This window comes from Sciurus carolinensis, chromosome 5, assembly GCF_902686445.1.
Source record: "Sciurus carolinensis chromosome 5, mSciCar1.2, whole genome shotgun sequence".
Classification (NCBI taxonomy): domain Eukaryota; kingdom Metazoa; phylum Chordata; class Mammalia; order Rodentia; family Sciuridae; genus Sciurus; species Sciurus carolinensis.
This window is the reverse complement of record NC_062217.1, coordinates 2,817,452-2,842,233: the sequence shown is the minus strand read 5'-3', so window position 1 is coordinate 2,842,233 and position 24,782 is coordinate 2,817,452. Positions and strand designations below refer to the sequence as shown.

General features: G+C 50.2%; 1 protein-coding gene across 1 annotated transcript in view; it reads right to left on the bottom strand.

Annotated features, from left to right (window-relative positions):
* Col4a1 (collagen type IV alpha 1 chain) overlaps positions 1 to 24,782 on the bottom strand; it is a 134,490-nt gene that overhangs the window by 70,422 nt on the left and 39,286 nt on the right. The window contains exon 2 of the mRNA XM_047552911.1: positions 9,917 to 9,976. Coding sequence (XP_047408867.1) covers positions 9,917 to 9,976 — 60 coding nt within the window. The remainder of the gene's footprint in view (positions 1 to 9,916; positions 9,977 to 24,782) is intronic.

The following is a 24,782-nucleotide window of genomic DNA, read 5'->3' as shown; positions in this document are numbered from 1 at the left end:
GTGCTGTCACTGGTTCAGCGTGTTCTGGATTCCTCCACCACAAAGCCGTGAGGCACGTGCCACCTGTCTCACTCACCACGGCCCAAGCCCCGAGCAACCAGAGGAGCTCCCAACACCCACCCAGGAAGGGAATTGCTGGGGCCCAGCGCCAGTGGTTCACTGGATCTGTAGCAGGCAGATTTAATTTGTTTGCCAAAAGTGCAGGGAAGACCATTTCAAACTGGTGCGTGTAGCCAGACACTACTGACCTCAGAACTCACATCACGAGGGCTGCGGGCTCCCTACAGAGCCTGCAAACTGACTACTGAACCTAGCAGGCATCCACGGGACACTGCGAATGGTAAGGTCCCACCTATCTTGTTTCACAAACCATCCTTCGTCTATTTGCAGATGGATCTGCAGACAAGAGGGTGGGCAAACTCTGAGAGTCTGAAGGGAGAAGCCTGCAGAGGGACTTTGGACAGGAATAGTTTCATTACAGAATTTTAGAAATCAGCCAAGAAATGTCTTTAGCTTCTCATGCCAGACTCTGAAGTGAAGAACCCTAGAGTGGATTGCATTTGGGTCCACATAGGCATTCCTGCCTCATAAAGCTGTGTGATTAACCAAGGAAGCAGGCTGAGCTGTAAGGGATGTGGGGATCAAGTACACCTTTGACGTTTTAATGGATTTGCCAAAGGGAAAAATACAACAAAGGGGCACCACTTTGTGCCATCTGGCTTGCTCATTAACTCTGACTAATTCTTCCTTTGTTTAATTGCTCATTGTGCTCGACCACTTCACAAGGACGAGGGCTCTGCTAACATCATTTCTCAGGGTGCAGTTCTCATTATCTTGCAGCCTTACGTGCTGTCTAGAAACAGACCGTGGATGCTCACGATCTCCTACCACAAGCAGGAGGAAAATCCAATTGCACAGTTCTTGTTTGTCAGGGTTTGTTTTATGTCAAGGCTTTGATCTTGAATTAAAACATACAGTCTCATTTTGTTTCCTTTAAAAGAAAGCTATCTTCCTGCCAGCCAATGTTTTATCAGGATCATATTTACAAAAACTAATTTTTCCATAAATAGCCAGGACAAGAACTGCCCGTGCCTGGCATCACTGGTGACTGCATGACCTCACACGGAGCGTCTGGGTTTTCAGTCCCAGGACACGATACTCCACTCGAGGGACTGAAGTTTCCACTGCTCCTGAACTCAGGGACAAAATCAGCCTGGATAGGCGGGTTCCAAGCAGCTGCAAATTGGGTCTTCACTGGTCTTGGAAGCACAAGGCAAAGGGGGAACTGTAGTAACATTAAGAAACGGGAAGATGAGCTTCAAACAGGGAGAACACAACTCAGTGTCCCTCACGGGGCCTGAGAGCCCTTCGGGGATGCCCATCGCCTGTGGGAGACAGTTCAGGCACCCTGTGTGGACTGAGATACCCCACTCCTGTGGATCCATCTTAGCAACCTCCCTACGGTACCTGATAGCTTACCTTCAGGTTGAGCCATATATTTTTTTTAATTCCTTGTTTTCAAAGGACTATACAACATAAAGACAAAAGTGGGTGAATGTGGGAAACCACACTGATTCTCACGATTACTCTGCCAGAGGATGATTCATGTGCAGCATGTGGAAATAGGAAATAGAGAACATCTGGAAAACATCTTGGCATGACAAGACACCAGACAGACACGGAAAAGGAAGAGTGTGTATCCACCAATAGAGCCACAACCCACGGGAGGGGCAGGGTGCTGCCCCAGCCTGCGGACAAACATGCCTGGCCCCCTGGCAGTCAGAGGCCTGGAGGCACCGGAACCCGACACACTAGGAACACAGTGGCATTTCACACAGTATCCCCCATAAAGTGACCTGGGCCAAGGAAAGCTGGCTGCGGGAGGAGAGGAGCGTGGAAAACACTTGTAAATACATGTATGTTATGGTTTGGGTCTGGAGTATCTGCAAAGGCTCCTGCGTTGAAGGTTTAGTCCCCAGCGTAGTGGTGTGCGGAGGTGAGGACTTAGGTAGTGACTGAATGGTGAGGCCTCTGCCTCATCAGTGGATTAACCCACTGAGGGATTCGAAATCTGAATGGACTCTCTGGAGGTGGTAGAAACTTTAAGGATGGTGTCCAGTTAAAGGGAGTGGGACCTTGGGGGCGTGCCCTTGGAGACTGTATCTGACCCCTGGCCCCTTCCTCTCCCTTCTGCCTTGTGGTTGCCATGGGCTGAGTGCACTTCCTCTGCTGTGTGGTTCCACCATGATGGAACCAGGCAAAATAGATCTTTCCTCTCAGTTGTTTTTCTCAGGTATTCTGTCCCAAGGAGCAAAAGTTGACCATCACATCGGGAGAAGCCATTAGCAACAGAAACAGGCAGAGGTGTTTGGAAAAGTCAGGACACTGAAACAGGGAGAGCTGGTTTCCCTCATATTTTAAGGGATAATGACTCTGGACGTGGATGATAAAATCACAGTGTTGACGAGAATTGGACCAGGATTCCAGACAGACCTCCCAAGTGAGCCCAGCTCGTGTTTCCTCCACCAAAAGCATCCAAAAGCTACAAACACCATCTCCCAAGGCTGCCGTGGCTCTCAAGTCCTCTGCCACCACGGCCCACGTCCTGGGAGTCTCTGTCATGGCAGAGCAGGACCGCATCTCTGGTTTTCCCTTCTTCAGTTGCAAGCCAGCAGTCTCAGCTAGAGGTCAGCGGCTGGGTCTTCGTGTCCACGAATCTGTCCAGAGCTGGACAGCAAGTGTCCTCCACGCCCACACTGCTCGCAGCTCTAGAAGTACACCCGGTACTCAGTGTGGGGTACACGGGCATGTGATTTCCTCAGGTCAGAGCAGCCTGGAGGGAGCAACTGAGTCCCTGGCTGGTGGGGAGCTCACACACAGTGAAGGCTGCTGCCCAACACTCTTCTTTCCTAACAGCTGCTCTTGGCATGGGGATGGAAGGGGCCTGCGGTCAACCGAGCTGGGGCACAGGAGCGGGGTGCCAGCACTTATGAAAGCTCTGTGACGTCCTGGAGCAAAGGACAAATGTCCATTTAATGGTGACTCTCCTTCCCCAAACTCCTGTCCTGGGAACCCTATTCCATGTTCATCCCAAAGGATAGATGTGGACATCCCAGAGATGGATTGAGGACCACATCTGAGCAAAGCCTGAACTGGACACGGTTGCCTCTCAGGAATGTCCAAATCTTACGCACATAAAGACACTCCACTGGCCTCAAAAATACTAGGAGTAACTTCAGATATGCTTGATGTACTAACTAAGCAAATCCTGTGTTTACTGAAAAAAATCTCTTGATATTTATACTAAGTTGTACTTTTAGTGCATTTTGATTTTATATATTTTACACCTTGAAAGTGAGAAGATAGAATTTCTTTTTAAATACACCAGAATTTGAAATCATGAATTCAGCTCAGATGCAGTGCCTCTCACCCAATAAGGACTTACTAAATAAATCTCTGTTATTACTAGTTTTTATTGCTACTAGTTTAAATCAATTCATTTACCTAAAGTTTCAAAGAGTCTACACAAGTGTACTCTCATTTGCTGGTGAAAAGAATTTAATATCTAGGAAAAAACAGGACACCTTCAGCATTTAAAACCATATACTTAATATAGTTTAACTCATGAGAATAAAATATAATATTCTGCTGAAAAACAGAAATATAATCTTCACTGATCCTTGAGGATCTAAATCTATTTTACACAGATAAAAATAATAAGGAATTTAAAAAATCACTATAAAATAAAGTATAACACAAGTAAAGTATAACATACAAAGCACTGTATTCTTATGTTTTTATTTCACTGTGAAACCATGGCTAAAAGTAGGCCTAGTATTAACCATGTATAAATTAAAAGAAAGATCAATGAAAAACATTTATAAATTAAAGACTACTGAATTCTAAAAATACCAATAATGTAGTCCTTGTCTCAAAAGGGAATTTCACCTAAGATCTAGTGATAACTAAGGAAACTCCCTATGTCTATGATTTCATTGCAGGAGAAGCAAGATCCTTTATCTTCAGAGTCCTGTAAGAGCTGGAGGCCTTGTGTGATCACGTCCATGTAGCACAAAAATGACTAGAATGTGGCGCGTGAGGTGCTGGGGCATTTCCTGTGTCGGGGCAGCCAGGGGACATCTCTCCCACCCCCTGGGCGCTGGGACACCTCTGGTGGAGCAGCCACGGAAGATCATCTGTGAACCGCACGCAGACTGCCAACGATGGAAAAATTCCACCTCTGGTACCTGGATAAGATCCTCGCAGGTATTTTTCCTACTTTGGCATGTCCCTAGTAGCAAGATACTAGAAATGCTTGTTTTGTGCCTCTAAAAGAGCCTAAAGAACAACTGAAAAACACATGTGGACCAATGACTCCATTTGCAAAGACCACAGCTCCCAGCCTGAGGAGAGCCGGAAGGCCAGGGCCTTCCTGGATGTGGGAGGAGCTGAGCAGCGAGTGTTGGCTGTGACCTTGGACTTGTGTCCAGAACCCATAAGGAATGCTGCCATACTTGCTGCTTGCTGTCAGGGAGACATGCCCAGGAAGCGCTGAGGTCACCAACGTTAACCTAGGGCCATGAAGCTCCGACAGGACTAGGTACATCCCAGAGCTTCCTGTAGGCAGGAGGGACAGGGACACCAATCCTCACTGCAGGGTGTCTCTGCATGTCTTGACACAGGTCAAAAATGCCCTCCCCTTAAGGATTTAGGTGTTACTTTGTTTTGTTTTTGCAGAGCTAGAGATCAAACCAGGACCTTATGCAGGCTAGGCAAATGCTTTCTACCACTGAGCTATACCCCAGCACCAGGATTTATCTTAACCCATTAGGTCCCATCATCCCATATACAGGACACCCATAAAAACGCAAATTAGTAAGTTTTATAGGTGTCTTACAAGACATATAGGTTGTTACAGGCATCCTCTCTATAGGACGACGGGACAATGGCCAACAATGAGTGGAACAGGACTTCTCTGAAAGTAACGGAATGCTTGTTACTCTGGACAGGGCATCCCAGCCCTTCTTGGGTGGGCAGGGGACTCACGCAGAAGACCCACCAAGGCTGCTCTATGTCCCAAAGAGGTGTCTCCCTGTGGTCTGTCTGACCAGATGGGAGGCCCAGGCTGCTCTCCTCCAAAACAGGGTCAGCGAGTCTGACCATGCCCCAGAGAGACAGGTTCCCTTCCTGGAGGTCCTCTGGCCACCCTTCCCACCACTGCTGGCTCACAGCAAGCCTCGGAAGGCTTGCTTTCCTTGGTAGGTGGCCAAGCTGCAGGTTATACCACAGAACTGACTTGAGACTTCGGGATCTCTGAACCGTGTGATTCCCTGGTTGGCCTCTGGGGTTAGGATCTCCCAATCTCCTTATCACAGGGAACGGACGTGTGAGCGCTCTGATTAGGGCCTGGAATCCTGTCATTTGCCTTTGAGAAGCTACTAAGAAAGGGGATGAGTCCTGTGGTTCTCAGCCTGGGGCAGCTCTGCACGCCTGTCCCCCACGAGGAGGCCTTTAGCAATATCCAGACATCTCCACTGTCACCACACAGGGACAGCTTCGGGCATCAAGGGTGTAGAGGCCAGGGCAGCTGCAAGACACGCTGCCGCACACGGGACAGCTCGACAAGACATCTTGACATCTTGACCACTCAAGACACTAGCAGTGCCAGAGGCAAGAAACCCTGGGCTGGCCAGTCTCCGCCACGGTCACACGGGTTTAATCCACTGAGCACAGACACCAAGCAGCACCATGTTCACCCAGATGGACATGCAAGACACAGCCACCCTCCTCCTCACACAGACCCAGAAGGCCAAGGCTTCTGTAGGGGGCAGCAGCCACCATCCACCGGGACGGCAGAGACCAGCTTCCGTGGAGGAGCGGTGTGGACAGGCATCCCGCACACCTCAGTCCACCACACCGCAGTAAGCTCTTCCCCGATTTCCAGGCCAGAAATGGAGTCGCTCCCAGCCTGGCCACTTTTCCAACCCTTTCAAATCAGATAAGGCTCAGATTTAGATGGCAATTGTGACTGGGCTACGTGATGACGACTTCGGGGCCGGGCAGACCCAGCACGTGGCAGGGGCTGCGATCCAGCCACCACGCTAGTGAGGACAGGAGGGTGGTCTTCTTCCCACCTCTTGGCGCGGGTCTGCGTGGCAGCGAGGTCAAAGCTTCCTATCAAGACAAGAGACGCCCACGCAGCTGTCACCGCTCATCAGAAATGCGACAATTCTGCTTGATTAAGACCCTCTGTGTTCCCAGGACTGTGGCTTGGGAATGTCCCTTTCAAGCATCTCTGTGTTAGAAACCACCCAACCTTGTCTACCATACCACTCGTCAACTGGACGCCAGTGCAGTTTCTCCTGAACAATGAAGCTAAAGTAAAATGTCCCAGCGTGTATGCGTGACACACGGCCCTCACGTCAGGTCTGCTGGCAGAGAATACGCCATGGCCCACTCCTGTGCCTCCAAACGTTGTCCCTCTAAGTTCTGATTCCAGCTGTCCCTTTCTTCTATGGAACCACCCACTCCTGGGAACAAGCATGGCATTTTTTCCCCTCAATTGCTTCTCCTGCAATTTGACATTTCCTCTCAAGTTGTTTATTGCATGATCATGTATCTTTCCCTTAGTTTAAGCTCCCTTCCTGAACACTCCAGGGTTATGGAAGACAGTGGTGGCTTCAGACAGACATGAACTTGCAAGACTTCTTGCACAAACTATTTTAGTGACATATAATATAAATGTTTAATTTCAAAGCACACAGAGTAACTCCTGAGAAAAGGCTGCCTTTCCTATCATCTTGAATAGTTGAGAAAATCAGGTTACCCGGCAAAAGAAGAGCTTAACTTAGCTATTTCTGCGTCCAGAGCCCTAATCAGTTTAGGTCAATAGCGTTCCCACTGGGGGGGATAGCTGGAGCCTCTGGGGACACAACGCCATTGTGTGCAAGGCCACACTAATTACCTAACAGAAAACATCTGAAAGCATGAGTGGCCTTCCAGGCAGGTGGGAATAAACAATTCAGCAGCTCTGGTCAGGAAAAGCCCAATGAGTTTAACTGCTGGACTCAGGACACTCTGCCTGGATTGTATTGATGACTTGATAACAAGAGATCGCATCATCAGCCCTGGATGCCACATCAAATCTGTTTACAGCCCCTCAAGAGTTTGAGGCTCCTGTCCATCAATGCCATCTCCATGGAGAGCAGGAATTAGCCCAAAGAGGGGTGGAGATTCGTACTGGAGATATTCCAATTCCCATGGAGGGTCTGCTGGGTTGTAAATAATACTATCAACATGTTCCTCAGAGGATAGGAGGAAACAGCATCAGAAACAAAGGTTTCTGCATTTCTCAGGCTGTGACACTGTCCCAGTTAGGTGATTCTAATTCTATCTGAGCTAAATATCTCCTCCATCCTATTTTTTAAAACAAATCAAAATGAATTTAATTTGTAGACTCTGGAGAATATCAGAATAACCCCACAAGGACTGAGGGCATCCATTATTTGCTCAGAAGGGGACTCGAGTGAGCACCGATTCGAGCACCCTCCATCTACGCTCCTGCTCACAGGACCAGCACTTGCAGGACTCGGATGCTAAGGATGGCGGGAAGGCCAAGGAGCTAGGGGACCAGCTGCTCCTGCTGCCCACCTGGGGCAGGTGAATTTGGTAATGACTTCTGGATGAGAGAAATGGAACCCTGTCTGAAACTGAAGCTCAGGGGAGTTCCCGGCGCCTCACACCACTAAAGCAATTGTTCCACCAGGCCCTCCAAGACAATAAGTGGAAGTTTAAAATTTCCTCGGTCAGCGAGAGGAAGGCCCCTTTGCTCTCCTGGTGCTGGTGAACCATAGGACTGACTGTTTATGCTCAAGATGAGAAGAAAGAGCCCCACTGATTTTTGTTAAAATCATATAACACGAAACCACCTAGCAATCACATGGGCTTCCAAGAGGCCGCCAGAGTCCACTCAGTAACTCCAGTCTTTTAAAACACAAACTGCGCGTGGCTGAACCTGTAGGTTGCCAGCGTTTCAAGTATTCTTTGTTAAATAATCAAACAAAATTCCAGAGTGGGAGATGGAGGAGACAGTGCGCTGAGAAGTTCAGCGGGGACAGGGCAGACCTACATCCTCCATCCCGTCTTGCAGGGACTTCACGCTTTCCCAATTCCCGGGCTCATGCTGGTCTCAGCCGGAGGGTGGCATGAAACCTCATCATAAGCAGCAGCCTCGGGACAGCTTTCAGGCAGCCCTGCAGGGCCTCTGCATCCGCATCGCACAGGCCTGGCCCCAGAGTGTCTGGTCGCTGTGGGGTGTCCCCAGGGCAGCACCGTGGATGAAACGCTGAGCGATGCGCTCCTCCCTGGGCAGGCCCTGGAGGCCACCTGGTGCCCACTGTGCCCAGCCTCCTCTGCAGCCTGTGGCCCCTCTGTGTGGAAGTGCCTTGTTGCAGTCACCAGGCTGGGAAGACAGCAGCCAAAACTGCTGCAAGAGCTGTACCCCAACAAGTCTTCCTTGGTCTATTTGGGTGGGTGGATTTTGGGGTCAAATGGATCAGACCGAAAACCTGTTCATAGACATGTACACAGTAGGAGAGTCTTAGGGGCCCTGCCAAGCTGCTGGAAAAAGTGGGGAACCAGGTCAGCAGGTGATGGCCTTGCCCTCCTGGAGGAGATGTGACTGCCCTCTCCAGACCCCTGGCTTTATGGGTGCAAGGGAAACAGGAAACACTACATGGGCCTTAATTTCCTAAAGTTCTGTGTTTTGTGGTTTAAGGACTTCTAACCTTTGTTAGCCTGGTGTGCTCATGTGTATGATTCAAGTTAGATGTTTCCTAAGTCTTGTGGTACAAGAAGTACTGGCCTCCACCTTCAATAACTCATGAAAATGCCCACTGCAACCAGCCAGAAAAAATCCCAGGTAAGGGCCTGAGTGGAGTGTGGAGGTGGACTGTGCTGAGCTGTCTCCCATCCTCCGCATTCAGAGGCTGCCCAGGCAAGACAGCACCACCAACAGTCGGGTGGTTTTAAGAATACCAATGTCAGTACATCAGCAAAGAGCCGAAAAGGAATTCAACAATTCTCTATGAAGTAGAACTGGTCTGAGACCCCCTGAAACTTGAGGCATGCCATGCTGGGAGAGGAGGATGGACCTGCTGACCCAGAGACACCTTCGTGCCCTAAGACAGGAAGTGGTCCAAGGAGCACACTGCCCCCTGCAGGTCCCGGGCTGTGGTGCACTGCCACAGGGGGTCCAGCCCTCTACTGACTGGCTCCCTGCTGCCACCCAGGGTTGCCAGGGTGACTCACACGGCTTCAGGACACAGTTTCTGTGCCCTGTGTCAAAAACCAGACACCTCCCCACTCAGGCCAACAAAAATCCTCTGTCTGGATTGGACAGAATGAGAGGAGAGTTTGATCAGACACATGTTGTGATTTTACATTTGGGAAATAATAAATAGTTACCATTTTTGTAAATAAATTGAGATAAGAATGTGATGAATGAAAGATTATTTTAAAAGATTAATTTAAATAGAAGTAACTCAAATGGAATAGAAACTTCTTTTCTTTTTTTGGACAAATCCTAAATTTAGTTCTTATCCATCAGTTCTAAAAAGGATGCTTGATTCAAAAATTTTTCTGTCAGTACACTTGTTCCTCTGGAATCAAAAAGAAAAAAATCCAAACTCTTTTTCTGCACACATTGCCAGTCATTATTATGATCCCAGGAGGAAAGCTCATAGTCTTCAGAATAACGTTCTGCCTGGTTCCTCCTCACGCCTATCACTGGGGAAATCACTAAAACAGCGACTGGGCTTTACCAGGAGCAGCTGCCTGCTCGGCGAGGACGTTGGTTTCATGGCTTCCGTGGGGAAGGCGATCCCAAAGGAAGGGCCACGGAAGCCCAGGTACTCACCTTCTGTCCCTTCACTCCATGGCAGTCACATTTCCCACAGCCAGAGCCATCACAACCACCCTGCAAGGAGAGAAAACACCTTTAGTGGAAAGAACTGACGCCGAGAGGTGAGCTAACACACCTAGCCTCTTCACCATCAGGAGACAGGTCCTGCCTGCTGCCAGCAGGCTGGGGCACCAGGACCCCACGGGCCTTCACGCGCCTCCGTGTGCACCTCTTCCAAACAGGCAAAGCAGCAATCCTGGGGTACCGCCCATCAAAGCCCGGCCCCCACACTGCAGGATGTCACTGTGACAGTTGTCCTTTGTTCACTCCCACTGGAAATGAACTTGGTGGCATTTGCAAGACTACTGGTTCTTCTGACACGGGAGTAACAGGCCTGAGACCACTGGAGACAGAGGGATCCCCAGGGCAGATTCCCTGCTGTTCCTTGCATTCCCAGGGACATAAAAGGATGCAAAAAAATATTTGCACAGAGAGAATAAATGAATGAGCTGATCTTTAAGCCCAAATCCCAAATAATTGGTTTTTAAATTCAATTAAAGCTTAAATACTCATTAATTAACAGTCAACAACAAAATGTTCTTGTAGTTCATTTCTAATATAAAAAACTATGCTATAAATGCAAGGAAGAGAATCCCAAGACACCATGACCCCTCGAGAGGAAGGGAACTAAGATGTGTTCAGTGCCAGCCAGGTGCCACAGTCAGCTGGCATCTTATCTAACAAGCCTGACAACAGTTTTGAGACAGGTCCTACTGCCCCCTTCACAGGCGCGCAAACTGAATTAGGCGGTGCAGCACGCCCTGCCAGGACATGGCTGCAACGACAGCCCAGCTTGTCCTCCCTCGTGTAGATGAGTGACAGCACCCACAGGTCTGAGTTTTCCCAGAAGAATCTGAGTTTTGAACCCTGTGGACACAGCAAGGTGGAGAGAACAGGAAGGAGCCTGACAGGAGCTACATGGTCCACAAGCTTTCTCAGAGGCCGTCGGTCTGAAGTTCATGCCCACGTTCTGCTGCAGGTGGTAATGGCTTCTGGAGAGTAAAATGCTATTCATAGCACTGTGCCCACGTGCAGTCTATATTTTTAACAGCACACTCAGTGTTAGCCCATTGCCATGGAGATCTTCTGCGTGAAGCAGTTACATCTGGAGACACTTACTTCATGAGTTAAATCTGAACAAGTGCCTCCAAGACAGTAAGCTGTTCTTAATTTTACATTTTGGAAATGGGGACAATTGACCACAGCCCAAACAAACTCCAGGGATCTGTTTCCTCCTCTGACTCACAATCAGGCAAGCCCAGGACACTCTCAGAGCCTCCGACATTCCGACCACTGCCCATGCACAACCTTGCTGCTTCATCTGGGTTCTGTTGACCACTCAGGGTCGTCCAGAGTCAAGGCCAAAATCCTCAACCTGGGCTGCAGGAGGTTCATCCAAAGAGCACAAACGACTGCTGAGGGCCTTTGACAGCCCGGCTCAGTTGCCACCATCTCCCGCCACCTGGTCTCCATGGCATGGTGACTGCCTGTGCCAGCAGGCTCCCCGCAGGTTCTCACGGTTCTGAGCATCCATGACTCCCCCTTCGCCTGAGCCCTGGGGGCAGCCCAGAGCACTGCAGGCTCTATTTCCTCTGAGACTCTGTAGGTCACAAAGCCCACACTAAGAAAGACACTGACAAACCATCGATTGCTAGGTCCCTCCCAATATCAGTGCTGTTAAACATGAATGGGTGGGCATCTTAGAATCGACGAAGCCGTCGCAGAGCCGGTGGCTGTTCTGTCAGTGGTGCAGGTGTCCACTCATCCCACCTAAGTGACAACTGCAGGCTGCAATCCAGCAACGCTGCACACTCAACTCTCAGTACCAGTGCACGATGGCTCGACAGGAAAGTGCTCCCGAAGGGCGCTCAGCATGATGGCACGACATGACCTCTCTGGGTCACCCAAGGAGCTGCCTGGTAGGTAATCAGGTAAATCATGGGTTAATAAACAGTTAATAAACTGGTTAGTGCGCAAACCAGAAAAGCCCAGAAAGCAAGATGGCCCCAGGTCACTCAGGTTCCAAGCCAGCCTCCTGGCCAGGACTGCGGCACCCCCACAGCGTTTCTGCCTGCAGCAGGTTCAGAAATATGTCTCTGCTCCTTCGACTCTGCTCAACTTGGTTCCATCCCTACAGACGTAGCGGGAGACATCAACCAGGCTGAACTCAGTTATATGCAGAGTCTGTTTAGGAAGGGCCCACCGGTGATCCACATTTAGTTGGCAGAAACTCAGTGACAACTCAAAGTGACATCAAGTTTCTACTTATAAGTCAAGGGTAGTTTCTTTGCAACACTGAACTTGCAGAGAATCAGAGTACTAAAGCTAAAAACAGCTATGTGGTGATTCTGGGTTTCTCTCCCCTGAAATGTTGATAAAATCTCAGAAGCTTATCTCTATTTGATTTGAAGGAGGTTATGAAAATGAACTTCCTGGGATTATTCCCATGAGCCATCAGTGGATGCCTTAAGGGCAGGGACTCCGGGCCACAGTGGCCATGCTGGGGTCAAGCTGCTCCTCGGCTTCTGCTACAGTGGCATGTGTGGGTGACAAGCAGGAGCTCTGCCTGGGTACGCTGCAGGTCACAGAAATGCAGAATCCGAGGGGAAATAAGGACAAGAGTGCGCCTGCTCCGCCACCAGCGAGCACTGTACACCACCACACACGGACTGCTTTAGATCCCAGGCCAGAGGTGGTTATAGCTTTACCCACACAGGAAGTTCTTAACTTCTTTATTCACGTAGGGAATTCTTTATTCTTATCTTTATTCACATAGGAAATTTTTATTACCAATTCTGGCCCTAGGAGGCGATTCCAAAGAATTGATGATTCTTAGAATATCTAAAGTACAGTCAGCTTTTCAGAGAAAGATGTTTTTAAGGTCATGATTGATTGTATCACAGTTTGGTTGGCCTGGCATCTTATGTCAATGTATTTAATAAGATCAATTAATTTTCAGAATAACAAACAAAAATCATAAATTCATGTTTCCTTGGCTAAAAAAATCTCTTTCAAAATATCACTACTCTGATTCTTCACGATTCCTATTTTATAACAGCTTGCCGAGTCTCACCCTGACATCGGGGGTGTTCTAGCTGTGATTCCAGGGCACACTACTAAAAAGAACACAACTAACGTTCAGAGTGTCCCTCACAAGCAGGTGCAGTGCACGCTTGTGAAAAAGCTGAAACAAAAGCCCTAAGTGGCGCATCTTCTCTGGCTGCTGTACACACTGCTGTGCTTGATGGACAGGTAGCCTCTACTGGCAACTTAGAGTCACAGCTTCATGGGGGACCTTGCTTCTTAAAGGTTTGTCACAAAAGTCACGGTTTCCTAGGGAATGACTTCTTCATCTAGGCCTCTTGGCAAAATCAAAAGATAAGTGCAACATGTGGCCCCCAGAGTGCCCACTGGCTCCAGATCAGAGGGCATCCAGGATCTGCTGCTCCTCCTCGCCTGGACACACCAGGCCAGCCGTGAGCCCCACGCCGTCTGTTTTAGATGGAACAGGAGGAGCTGGTACATTCTGTGAAGGGCTTGTTCCCTCCCAGCACTTCCTTCGCAGCGTCCTCGGGTCAAGCAGATTAGCTCCAGGTCCTGGGCTTTCTTCCCACGAGACACACTTAACCCCAGTGGTCACAACGGCGGAAGCTGGCCATGAAGGCAGCCCCGCTCGGAGGCCAAGGAATGTGGCTGCAAGACCTGGAAGGCCACGCATGTTGTGGGTCTTGGTCTCTCTCACGGAAGGTGACTGCTGTGGGCAACAGGCACCGGGGGACCCAGAGGTGCAAGAGGAGAACCTGGACAGCTCGTCATTGACTCCTGAAACCGCAGAGGCTGAGTGAGAACCCAGTCAAACACGGGAGTCCTTCAGCCTCTTCCCAGGAGTCCATGCTGCCCAAACCTCACCCCAGGAGTACCAGAGCTGCCTCCAACTGGAAGCCACACTGCAGAACTGCCTGAGGCAGAGGAAGCCTGCTAGTCCCCAGCACGGCCCCTGAGACCTGCACACACACCACCTCAGAGCAGAGGCCAGTGTTAAGCAAAAACAGAAAATTCCATACCAAAAGATCGCAAAAGTACTACAAAGTGATCCCGAGACCAGCATCTTCTGTATTCTCTGAGCATCTCTGCAAACTTTTCAGGATGAGTTAAAACCACTAAATCTCCCTCTACACTCCCATTAAGAGTTCCAGCAAGTACAACCACCAGGGCCAATGTTATAGAGTATGTTAAGTTCTAAGAATACAGAATGCCTTTATAATACACAGTACTCCTGCCAGAGGAGGAAGTGGAGGGATGGAGGCCAGCCTCCTCCCAGGTGCTGGAATCTGAGGACACCAGGAAGCCCTCCTGCACGACAAGGCGAGCTCCGCATGGCAGGCCAGATGCGCGGGCTCACTGCTGGTGCTGGGGAGAGCTTCTGCCCTGGGGGCTGTGGGCTGTGGGCTATGTGGTGGGGTGCTGTCACAGCAGTCCACTAACCGTGGCTGCCCACTGTACGGAGGCCCGCCTGGCGTGAGCAGAACAGGCTGCAGGCTCCCCTCGGATGGAAGAGAGGCCTTCGCCATGGCTGCTTTATGACTTATGTGCTTCACATCCCACAAAACAGGGACATGTGGAGATCTGCCAAGTGGAAACAGCTTATCTTTCAAATTCCTTTCCACATTCCCTATGCTGTGCAAAATGTCAAAATAGTTCTGTGGGGCTACTGCTAGTCCCATATTCTTCCTGTCAGAACATTTCCTCCAGGGTCTTCTCAATAATTATCTGCCCAACTAAAGAAATACATGTAGTAGAAGAACGTGTGTTAGGGCTGCTTGGGCAGAATTAAGTGTGCAGAAACCAAGGATGAGAGGCCAAAGGGCCCTTCACACACGGCTGGTGGGACTGCCAGGCAGAGTCACCCTTTGGAGGACCAGAAACGTTCATAAAATTTACCCCCAAACAACTATGCACATAATTTAAAAATCAGCAACAAAAGTAAAAGCCAAATACAGGTCAAGTATTACAGTCCAAATTTCTTAAAACTTTACATCTGCACAGCATCTTTGAATGTTCACAAATACACCTGATGTATTTAAGGGTGAATGACTTCTTCCTTGCTTTCAAGTTCACAATCAATACAATTTCATCTGTACTTGCCTCATTATTATTATTTTATCATAATTTTATCTTGATCAGTTAAGATCCACGTGATTCCAAAGATGTGAATATAATTCTTTATCAATAATTTAACCAAAAGGAAAATTTAGTTAAATAATATTTCTGTTCTATTCAATAGTGGAAGACAGACGACACAGAACAATCCTTGCTACTTTTGAGACTTAGACAATATTTCTGCTCTAATTTGAAAACAACTACAAGTGTTGATATGTTCTTGGCAAAAAGAATTAGCATGAAAAATCTGAGAAACAAACTGAATTTCAGTGTGTGGCATCTCCCCCTCTTCTGTAGCATGACTAATCTCTCCACGGGGGAGACTGCGCGGCTTCCGGCTCCTCGTTAGAGACTGGGCTGGCGATATGGGCACCCTGAGGAAACGAGGGTGTTTGCTTGGCTTCTCCTGTGACCAACATGCAATTCCAGCCTGTTCTCCTTCCTCCCCTCATACAATCTGTTGACTCATCTGTGCTGCTTTTCTTCCCTTTCTCCCACTAAACGGGGGTGGACATTAAATGTTCCTGCTTGGAGAAGGAGATGGCCCGAGGGAATAATAACGAAGCCCAGTGCTTCAGTTCCAGGTCACTGGCTCTGTCCAGCTGCAAGCAGATGTGGCTATAATTAGTTGTCCTGTGACAGTGGTCCTTGGATGGCCAAGTGTGCAATGAGTTGGTGAGCTCCGTGGGTGTCCACTGGGACCCACGGGTGGAAATGCATGACCTGGGATGAGACTTCCCATGACTGTGAGTCACTGACCTGGAACACAAGCCAGCAGAGTGGGCTTAGCAAGCCTCCAGCGTCAGGGCTCCTGGAGCAAGGGACGGCCCTGGGCCAAGGTGGACCTGAGAGACTCTAAAGGCTCCACTCCCTGCTTTCAGGGCTCAGATGTCCCTGCAGCATCTTCCTCCTTGGTAGCTGCCCTCTCCAGGTTCCCGAGGTTCCTGTCTCAGCTCATGGAGACAGAACCACTCTCTCTCTTCTCTACCCCACTCCACACCCTCTCCTTCCTTCAAAGAGAAAATACTAAGCCAGGCATCAAAGACACTGGTTATCTCCTCTAAGTCTGGGGAAATCTGCAGCTCCTCTGTTGTGTTGAAGTCATGGACTCTTCTGGCTGTTTTGCTTTCTATCTTCTCTCTCTGTGGGTCTGAAACACAGACACACCTCAACTCCCTCCTCACCTGCTCTGGCTCCTTCCTCCCATCCAGCTCGCTCCCTCAGCTGGCTGTCCAGACATCTGCCTCTACTCTGACCTCTGACTCCCATGTCCAGCCCCTGTGGACAGCCTTCCCCAGCCTGGGCCCACAAGGGGCAAGTTGGCAGGGCTGGAGGCAGTCACCAGGGCCCTATTCAATCTCCTGCTCAACAGATGTTAGGATGGCCTCCCACTCATCCTAACAGGCAGGTGAGCCCCAGACGCTAGGAACAGAGGGTGTTTTAGCCAGCCAGGTAAGGAAGGGAGAAGCCACAGCTCAAGGACAGCTGTGAGGTGGGCTCTCCAGAGGAGGCCCCCCGCCCAGCCAGCAGGCCCTGGGCAGGTAGTGGGAGGTCTGTGGGACTTCTCCCCAGAGGAAAGCAGGATGAGGAAGCATCAGGGAAGGGGCTGGGGTCTGCCCAGATGCCGGGTGGCCAGGACTTTAGTGACCAAGCCCTGAGGCCACAGGGAGCTCAGCCCCTGGAGGTCCTGGATGTGAGGCGGAGCGGGTAGCACAAGGCTTCGCCTACAGCGATGAGGCTGACGCACGAAAGCCTGTCTGCTCTTCTGAGCTCTGTTTATCCAACACCATTGAGACTCGGAAGTGAATCCAGAAGTGCTACCTGAGAAGCAGGAGCACATTTTCAGGAAGACTTAGAGACGGTCAGCCACTTTCCTATTGCCTAACCACAAATAAGCCTCTGCTCCGCGGTTGCATCGCCCGTCTCCAGCATGCATTTAATTTAAATGCTTGTCTTCGGAGCAGAGGTACAGAGCAGCGTGAGCTTTCTCACGCCCAGCAGCGTCACTCAATCCGCCAGCAGCACCTGCAGCGCAGTTCAGAAATGCAACGTGGAGTTACAGTGGGACGTGTTTTAAAGGGTTGGAGAAGAAATAAGAGAAGGGAAGGAAGGAGGGCAGAAGGGAAGCAGGGCAGGAGAGATGGAGATGTGCAGAAGCCGGGGCCCAGGCGAGCTGCGAGGCCACCTGCCTCGTCCCCAGAGCGCCCCCGCTGCCGCGCCAAGCTCCTCCGCCTCCTCCTGACGGGAACCGTGACTTCTGAGGTTCCCTTTAAGCACCGTTGCGTCCATGTTCTCTCCATGCTGCTGCGAAGGATCCAGCCTTCTGCGGGCAGCGGCTTAAAAGAGGGAAGACTGGCGCAGCCCCGAATTCGCCCAAGCGCCACCCTCTGACCCCACCCACCATCTTTTCTAACTCGAACCTTCAGACAGACTCCTGATTGGGTCTAAAGTGAGGCCTAAAGAGCACGTGCCTTTCCCTCTCCACCCAGCACACGGGTAATTCTCGAAGTAAGCGAGGAATCCCAAACCCCGCCTCCATCCAGAGTCACACCAGGGGCAACAGGGCGGCTGTCCAGAGCTCCGGGCAGAGCCGAGCTTTCCCCAGGGCCACCTTGTCCAAACTTCGGGGCTCCGCAGGCTCTGGGGAAGTGGCGATGAGCAGCGCCCAAGCAGGGAGAAGGGCGTGCTGAGCGTGGAGAAGCAGAGGCGAGCTTGTATTTATCCTCTGCGTTCCACTGGCTGGGCCCCGAAGGTCTCTAACGCTGGAAAAGGAAATGTGGAAAGCCTACGTGACCACCGAGGTATCTCAAGAACGACGGGCCTCCACCCGGGGCTGCAGAGCCGCGCAGCAGGGTCACCAGCACCTCTCTCACACCATCGAACGGAAAATCCGAGCTGACGCCACGGCCGTCTCCTCCGCTGCAGCTGGGGGGAGGCGCGGGGAGAAAAGCCCAGACCGACCGGCCTTACTTGATGACAGGAGAGGCTTCACATTCTCAGTGGTTTTGTTTACTTGTCAAACTGTACAGCTCACATCCATCTTAACCTGTTAAACCTTATTTAACTCATGAGAATGCAAGAAGGATGTCAATCCTTGTGCAAGAAGTAACAGATCTCGCGGACAATCCTCTAAGGTCACTTCAGGCAATCTGTCCACTGCCTCCCCAAGAAGGCTCCACCTAGGGCCAGACGGGGGTGGACTTCCTTGGGACCCCAGCACTGTTCTGGGCACACGGAGGCAGTGGGTAAGTGTGGGTCTGTCCCGTGGGGGATTCCAGTTTAGAGGGAGAGGTACACATGAGCCAGGTGTGGCAGGATCTCTAGCCTGGTGCTCTAGACTGGGATGACGCGCCCAGAGAAAGAGCTGAGAGGGAAGGGGGGCCACCGCCCACAGCAACCCCCCCCCTCCCCCCGGGCCCAGCGCAGCCCCAAGCCACGCGTTACAGAAGTAGCTATGCCCCAGAGCCCTGAACTGCAGGGGGACGTCAGAGCCCAGGATGGCGGACAAGGACATTCCAGGAGGAGGAAGCAGTGCAAACCAAATATGGAGATGAGCAAGCCCAGAGCCCATCTGAGGACGCTGAGAAGCCCCGGCTGCCCCAGGACGGACCCATGCACGTGGCAAGGCAGACGTGGCCCCGGCAAGGGCTGCAGCCAGTCTGTCACAAGGGCCCAGCTCCAGGCGGGGTGGCCATTCACCACAGCAAGAGGTTCCTGTGGGCTGGAACCTCACATACACACTGTGTCCCTCAAGAGGTGTCACTGGTTCACTGACTGCAAATTCCAGGTCCCAGAAGGACCGTAGCATATCCTGTTAGGATAGCTGTCATAACCTAACTGTTCACCTTTCTTGTCCGACAAGGGACATGTTTTAGAAAAATCTGCATGTTTAGACTAATCCCAGACAGCCAGAATGAATCTGAAATGTGATGTTCATAACTGCACTCAGGGTCAAATACCAGGCTCACTCATAAAGTCACTTTTCAGAAGGAAATAGATTTATTCTCTCTGTACCCAACAGACTCTGAAGTGTTGCGGTGCACTTCCCAAACCCAGAGGCGCTGCCTTGGGAATATGACCCCCTAAGGGTAACACTGTCTGATGTGTATCTTTAAAACCATATTTGAAAACTCAAACAAAATGTAAACAGAAATTGCATGTAATGCACTCTGTAGTACTGAACACCTGCAGAACCAAGGCAGCAAGCTACTCCGCACTTGACAAATGGCTGGAGACCCACCTGGAAGATCTCTGTGACAAGCTTCCGGGGCTCATGCCAATTGGGGCAGAGCAGAAGCAAAGTTTCCTAAGTACATGGATATAATGGCTGGTGAGCCAAAAATGCTACTCTCTAAACCATAAATGGCACTTTCAAAAGATCTACCTCAAAACACAACTGTAACATTATGGTTAAAGAAAAAAATGTGGAAAACCACAAAGGAAAGCCAGGCAGTCGCTGGTCAGACCGTGGCCTCTCAGGGACACCCTGGTGTTGACACTGTGGCCAATGCCACCGAGAGGGATGTGTGGGGATTCCTGTGAGGTCCTGCGGTCAACTGCCTCATCTCCAGACCAGGCATCGCCGCCCCTCAGACGTAGAAGGTCAACACGCAGCCCCAGGCACCCTCGGGCTCCCTCGGGCACCCACGGGCACCCATGGGCACACCGGTGAGCACAGGGCCCTGGAGCTCCAAGTGCAGAAAACCTCCTCGGCTTTTCCAAGGAAAGTGAAGAACAATATTTAGCAGGGTGGAGCCATTCGGCTAATTGTGACTTTAAATGTGAAGTATAAGAACTTTTCGGTCACGCTGACTGCCATCTGAGTTCAGCAGAGCTTACTCAGAGACCAGCGCTCCTCCAGCTCCCCAGCCTTCTCTGTGAATGACAGGCAGACAGCCCTGGTATCTCTGCTCTCTCCCGTACGTCCCCTGCAGCCTGATTTCCCAGTGTCTGCTGAGGCCACAATACAGTGCAGTGTTAGGAGATTTGGGGTAGGAAAATAGGGTTTCTAGTGGCAAAGCACTTATAATAAGAATTTCACATCCAGAAAATTCTATATATATTTTGCTACCACTTAACATTAAGTTTAAAGTAAACAGATATAAATCATATTGAGTCAAAGTGAACTGGACAACTCTCAAGAAAATAAAATTGAGACATACACTTTGAGTTTTAAGAAAATTTCAGTCTGCTTACCCCAACTATGTGCCTTCCTTTTATTAAAAACAGTCTGAACTGACTAGTTGATGTTAATGATGAACATGTAAGGCAATGAATGATACTAGCTTTCCTGTCATTATTTTGACTTCAGTTTTAGGTTAATAAGAGCTTTAGGTAATCTCATCACACACAAAAAAACTGACCCCTACGGTTCCCAATCTACATATATTTTTTAGTCCTTTAATCATGAAATAGCTTTGAGAATAACAAAGAATATGTTCAGCATAGTTTCAGTGTTAAATGCATTGTATGTCATTAAAAACGGAGGACGTGTTCGGTCTTCGCAGGACCCCTTTAACCCTAGGACCTCGTTGAGAGGCAACACCCGGTAACCCACAGCACCCTTTGAAGATGCCTGAACTCGGATGAATCAGTGGAGAATGGTTCACATTCCTTCCCTCCCACTGGCCCCTGGAGCAGGGCCTGGGCAGCCCTCCTGGACCACCTCCATGTGCCACTTCACTGACCTTGGAAGTCACCTCGGTGGCTTTTCCCGCCTGGTTAATTTGCATGCTTTGCCTATTTAAGGCAATCCTCACCAGAACTTGCTTTTCTCTCGACAAGCCCTCATTTCCTCTCTTCCATCAGCCCGCCTTCATTGTTTAATAATTTTTTTCAGTGTATTGACCCTAGTTAAGTAGCTCCAACAGTAACCACTGCATCATTTATTTTCTCCTGACAGGACATATTTATTCTGAAGTTTGCGCAAATCTAAAACAAATGGTTCCAAAGTGTTTCGTTGACGAGGATGACTGTTTCCCAAAGGCCTTTTGAGGCAGAGTAAACCCGATGGGAGATCCTTTCTCAGCTCCAGGGGCTGAAGGAGTCAGTGGACTAGACAGGAAACAGGCCTAACACAAAACCACCCCCAACACAGAGTGACAGGGGCTCAGAGCAGGGCTCTGTGCTCTGCTCACTGTCCGGTCACCTGGGGGCACGGTTGGTAAATTTGGGGTCGTTGAGAAAAGTGAAACTAAAAGCCTTCTGCTAAGAATGTGTTTAGAACATGATAACTTATCATTTCTAATCAAAACAAGCCAGGCACCCGAATTTAATTCCATTAATTTATTGGCCACAAAAACAAGACCAAAAAACAAACAAGCCCTAAGTGCCCACGGACCTCTTGGGCCCTGCGTCTGTGCTGTGTAGGTGCTGAGCCGGAGTGGCCTCTGTCTCCTGTCCTGTGCTACCCAGCTGTGGCCACTCAGCAGCTCCGGTATGAGACATACGGCAACAGCCACCACCCTGACCCTCCTGCAGCTGTGCCCACGTGCACCTGACCACACACCCTGCCACCAGCCCCCACCAGAGCCATTCCCAGCTCCTGCTCCTCCAGCCCACTGGCACCACCAGGAAGCTGTCCACCAACAGTCTGACTACACCCCAAGTTTTGTCCTAGGCAGATGGTGGACATGGCTGAGCAACAATGTGGATGTGAATTCTGCACAGAGAAATGATTAAAATGGTAAATTTCATGTAATGCATATTTTACCACAATAAAAAATGTGGAAATTTTCTTTGACCAATTCCACACTGAAAAACACGTGTGGAAACTTAAGGCCTCCAGGCTCCTCCACTGTGCTTTCGGCTAAAGACTTTAAGTGAGAGATGGGCCCCCCCAGGAGCTCTATTTGGGTAAACACCCTCACGCCCATCCCACCATCCCACAGAATGGACTGCCCAGCCAGGACTTGGCAGCAAATTCGTGGCTATTGAGCAATTTTGGGTTCTCTGGGGGGAAAAAAAAACAGAAAACAACCTTGGTGCAGGCTCACCCCAGGCTCCAGGGCCTGCTCGCTTATTCCCTGCGACCTTCTGAGTGCTGCCATCCACTCTTGGGAAAGAAAACCCCAGTACTTCCTCCTTGGACTCCCCTCACCTGTAACCCAGTGAACTCTCAAGGGCCTCAGAATTCATTTAGGCCTCATACCTGAGTCAGGAAGACACAGAATGCAGAGGCTGCTCCTTTTAAATCCCTCTCAGAAAGCACCAGTTCTACAGTCCCCCACAGAGCCCACCCGCAGGGATCACTTGAGCAACACACACAGAAACCAGGGTTTGCATGGGAGCAGAGGGATCCGAGCATTTGGCTGTGAATGAACGTCCCCCTGTAGGGACAGTGTGGGGCAGCTGGCACAGATCATCTGGCTCTGGATCAGGCACTGTCCCTAATGAATCTCCAGTCTTGTTCCTACTTCCATCCCAGCCCCTAGGCCAGTGCCTGTCATGAGGCAGGCTCTCAGTGCTGTCTAATCAAGACCACTGGGCCTTCTCTAGAGGCCAAGGCCCCATGAGGACAAATGCCAGGCAGTTTCCAGAGGAAAAATGACCAATCTCAAGACCACCAATCAGTCATTTAAGAGCAGATAGGCCCCATGTTCTAGCTGTACAAAGGCAAGAAGCCAGGAAACGATCCTGTTTAAAGGAATTTAAAAAAAAAAAAACCACATACATACACAGAGGCCCAGGCTTCTCCCTGCACGTTAGAGGTGGGAGCGAGGTTCCTGAGGCCACCCTCTAAGAGGAGGGCACAGAGCCAAGGCTGCTGAGACCTCACCTGCACCTGAGGAGCTCTGGAAGTGGATTCTCACCTATCTGTGGCTGAGTCCAGACAGGCTATGTGACGGCTGCTCTTACAGTTGAGGGCAGGGGTCGGAGAGGCCTTGCACTGGCTGGGCAGTAGGGGACTGAGGAGGACACCTGGGCAGAGTCCCAGAGACCTTCCTCTCTCTCCACAACACGTTCCCCTGCCAAAGTCACCCTCGGTCCTTAACATTCCAGGGGACAATGCAGACAAGGCAGGGGTTGCTTCAAAGTTCACCCACCCTCTGGGAGACTGGTAACCAGAAGAGCCACTTGGCCATTGGATTTATATCAGGAGCAGCTCAGATATCAAAGGCAATTCTCACAAGCTCCTCAGAGGTGCAAACCTTCAGCGTGCACCTTAGTCTTCTTAGGGACCTTCTTCCTTATTCTGAGTTCTCATCTGTATTTAGACAAAATTACACAAAGGTGAACAGGCTGCAGGTGTGCTTCATGTCAATCCCACCACTGAACAGCAAGAGGAAGCACAGCAAAGGCACTGGGCCCACAGGCTGCGCGGCACACATGGGGTGGAGAGTGCAGATGATGCAGGGGGCCGCAGGCCGCCTGCCACCTCACCACACCACCCGTAATTTCCAGGTCCAGGTCTATGTTTCCCCTTCTGCTGATCTGCTGCCCCTCCTGGTTTCCCCCTGGTGATTCCCTTCCTGCTGAGGACTGAGTTATACAATATGATTCACTGCTAGTGTGGCCAGTGGTCACCAGAGCTTCCACCAAAGGCAGACTCCTGGCGCTGACCCCCACGGACCTGGAGAGCCCAAGGGAGCTCTAGGAGTTTCGCACTCTCAACTGTGAACCTGAACTTTGGTCACATGAACCCAACTGCCCCCAGCAGGTAGCTCTGGTTGGCTGAGCCCTACAGGCTCATTGAACTCTCCTGGAAAACTTCCAAGAAGAGAAAGCATGCCATGCAGGTGAAGCCAAAGGGCACACACACCCTTCTCTACAGTGGGCACAAGGTGAACCACCTTGGACCACAGAAAGTGGAAGGTCTTCAGGGAATTCAGGGTGGCTTTGGCCCTCCAGGAATGATGTCATACCCTGAATTAAATACTTCAGAACCAGGAATGAAAGCTCGGAGGAGAACACAGAGCACACTGCATCCGTATAACCTGGGAGCCCACCTGCCAGTCACTAAACCACATATAAAGGAGGTCATTAAGACAGACTGAGCCATGGCATCCCCTACAAACCCACTCTGGAGCATGCAATATGATGAATAAGCTGTGCATCATTTTTATCATCAAAGTGGAAGTGGTTATTTTTTAGGGTTTCTTTGGAATTGGTTTTTGTTTAAATGAATGAAAAACTTTACTTCTTGTGTAGTATGATAGCTTTGCCAATGAAAAATGTACCCATAATCATTGAGCTGGTATATATACTTGCTCTACAAGCTCCTATTTATAGATATAAGAAAACCTAGAATTAAACAGTTAAGTGATTACAGTCCTTTTAAAAAGTAGGCCAGGATTTATTTTCAGAGCCAACACATCTGCAAAAATTGCATCAAAAGAAGCAGTTGAGAACATCCTCATCCCCAGCACTGGCTGGTGGAGGCTAAGACAGCAGCTGTACTCAGGTTCCCTTGGGGATGCGGAGGTGGCGTCCACCAGGGCTGCCTGAGCAGCAGGCACCTGCACTGGCCTTCCAGCCCACCCTCCTGGCCGTAGGCTCCTCGGCTCTGAGGTCAAGGGCCAGACTCTGGTCCCTATTTCTAGGAGGTACTGACATGACTGGCCTGCCAAGGAATCACAGAGTTCACCAAATTTCATCCTCAGCCCTGAGGAGCACGTTTGCCATGCCCGGGAGACTCATCCCCCCCGCACTCCACCCCGAG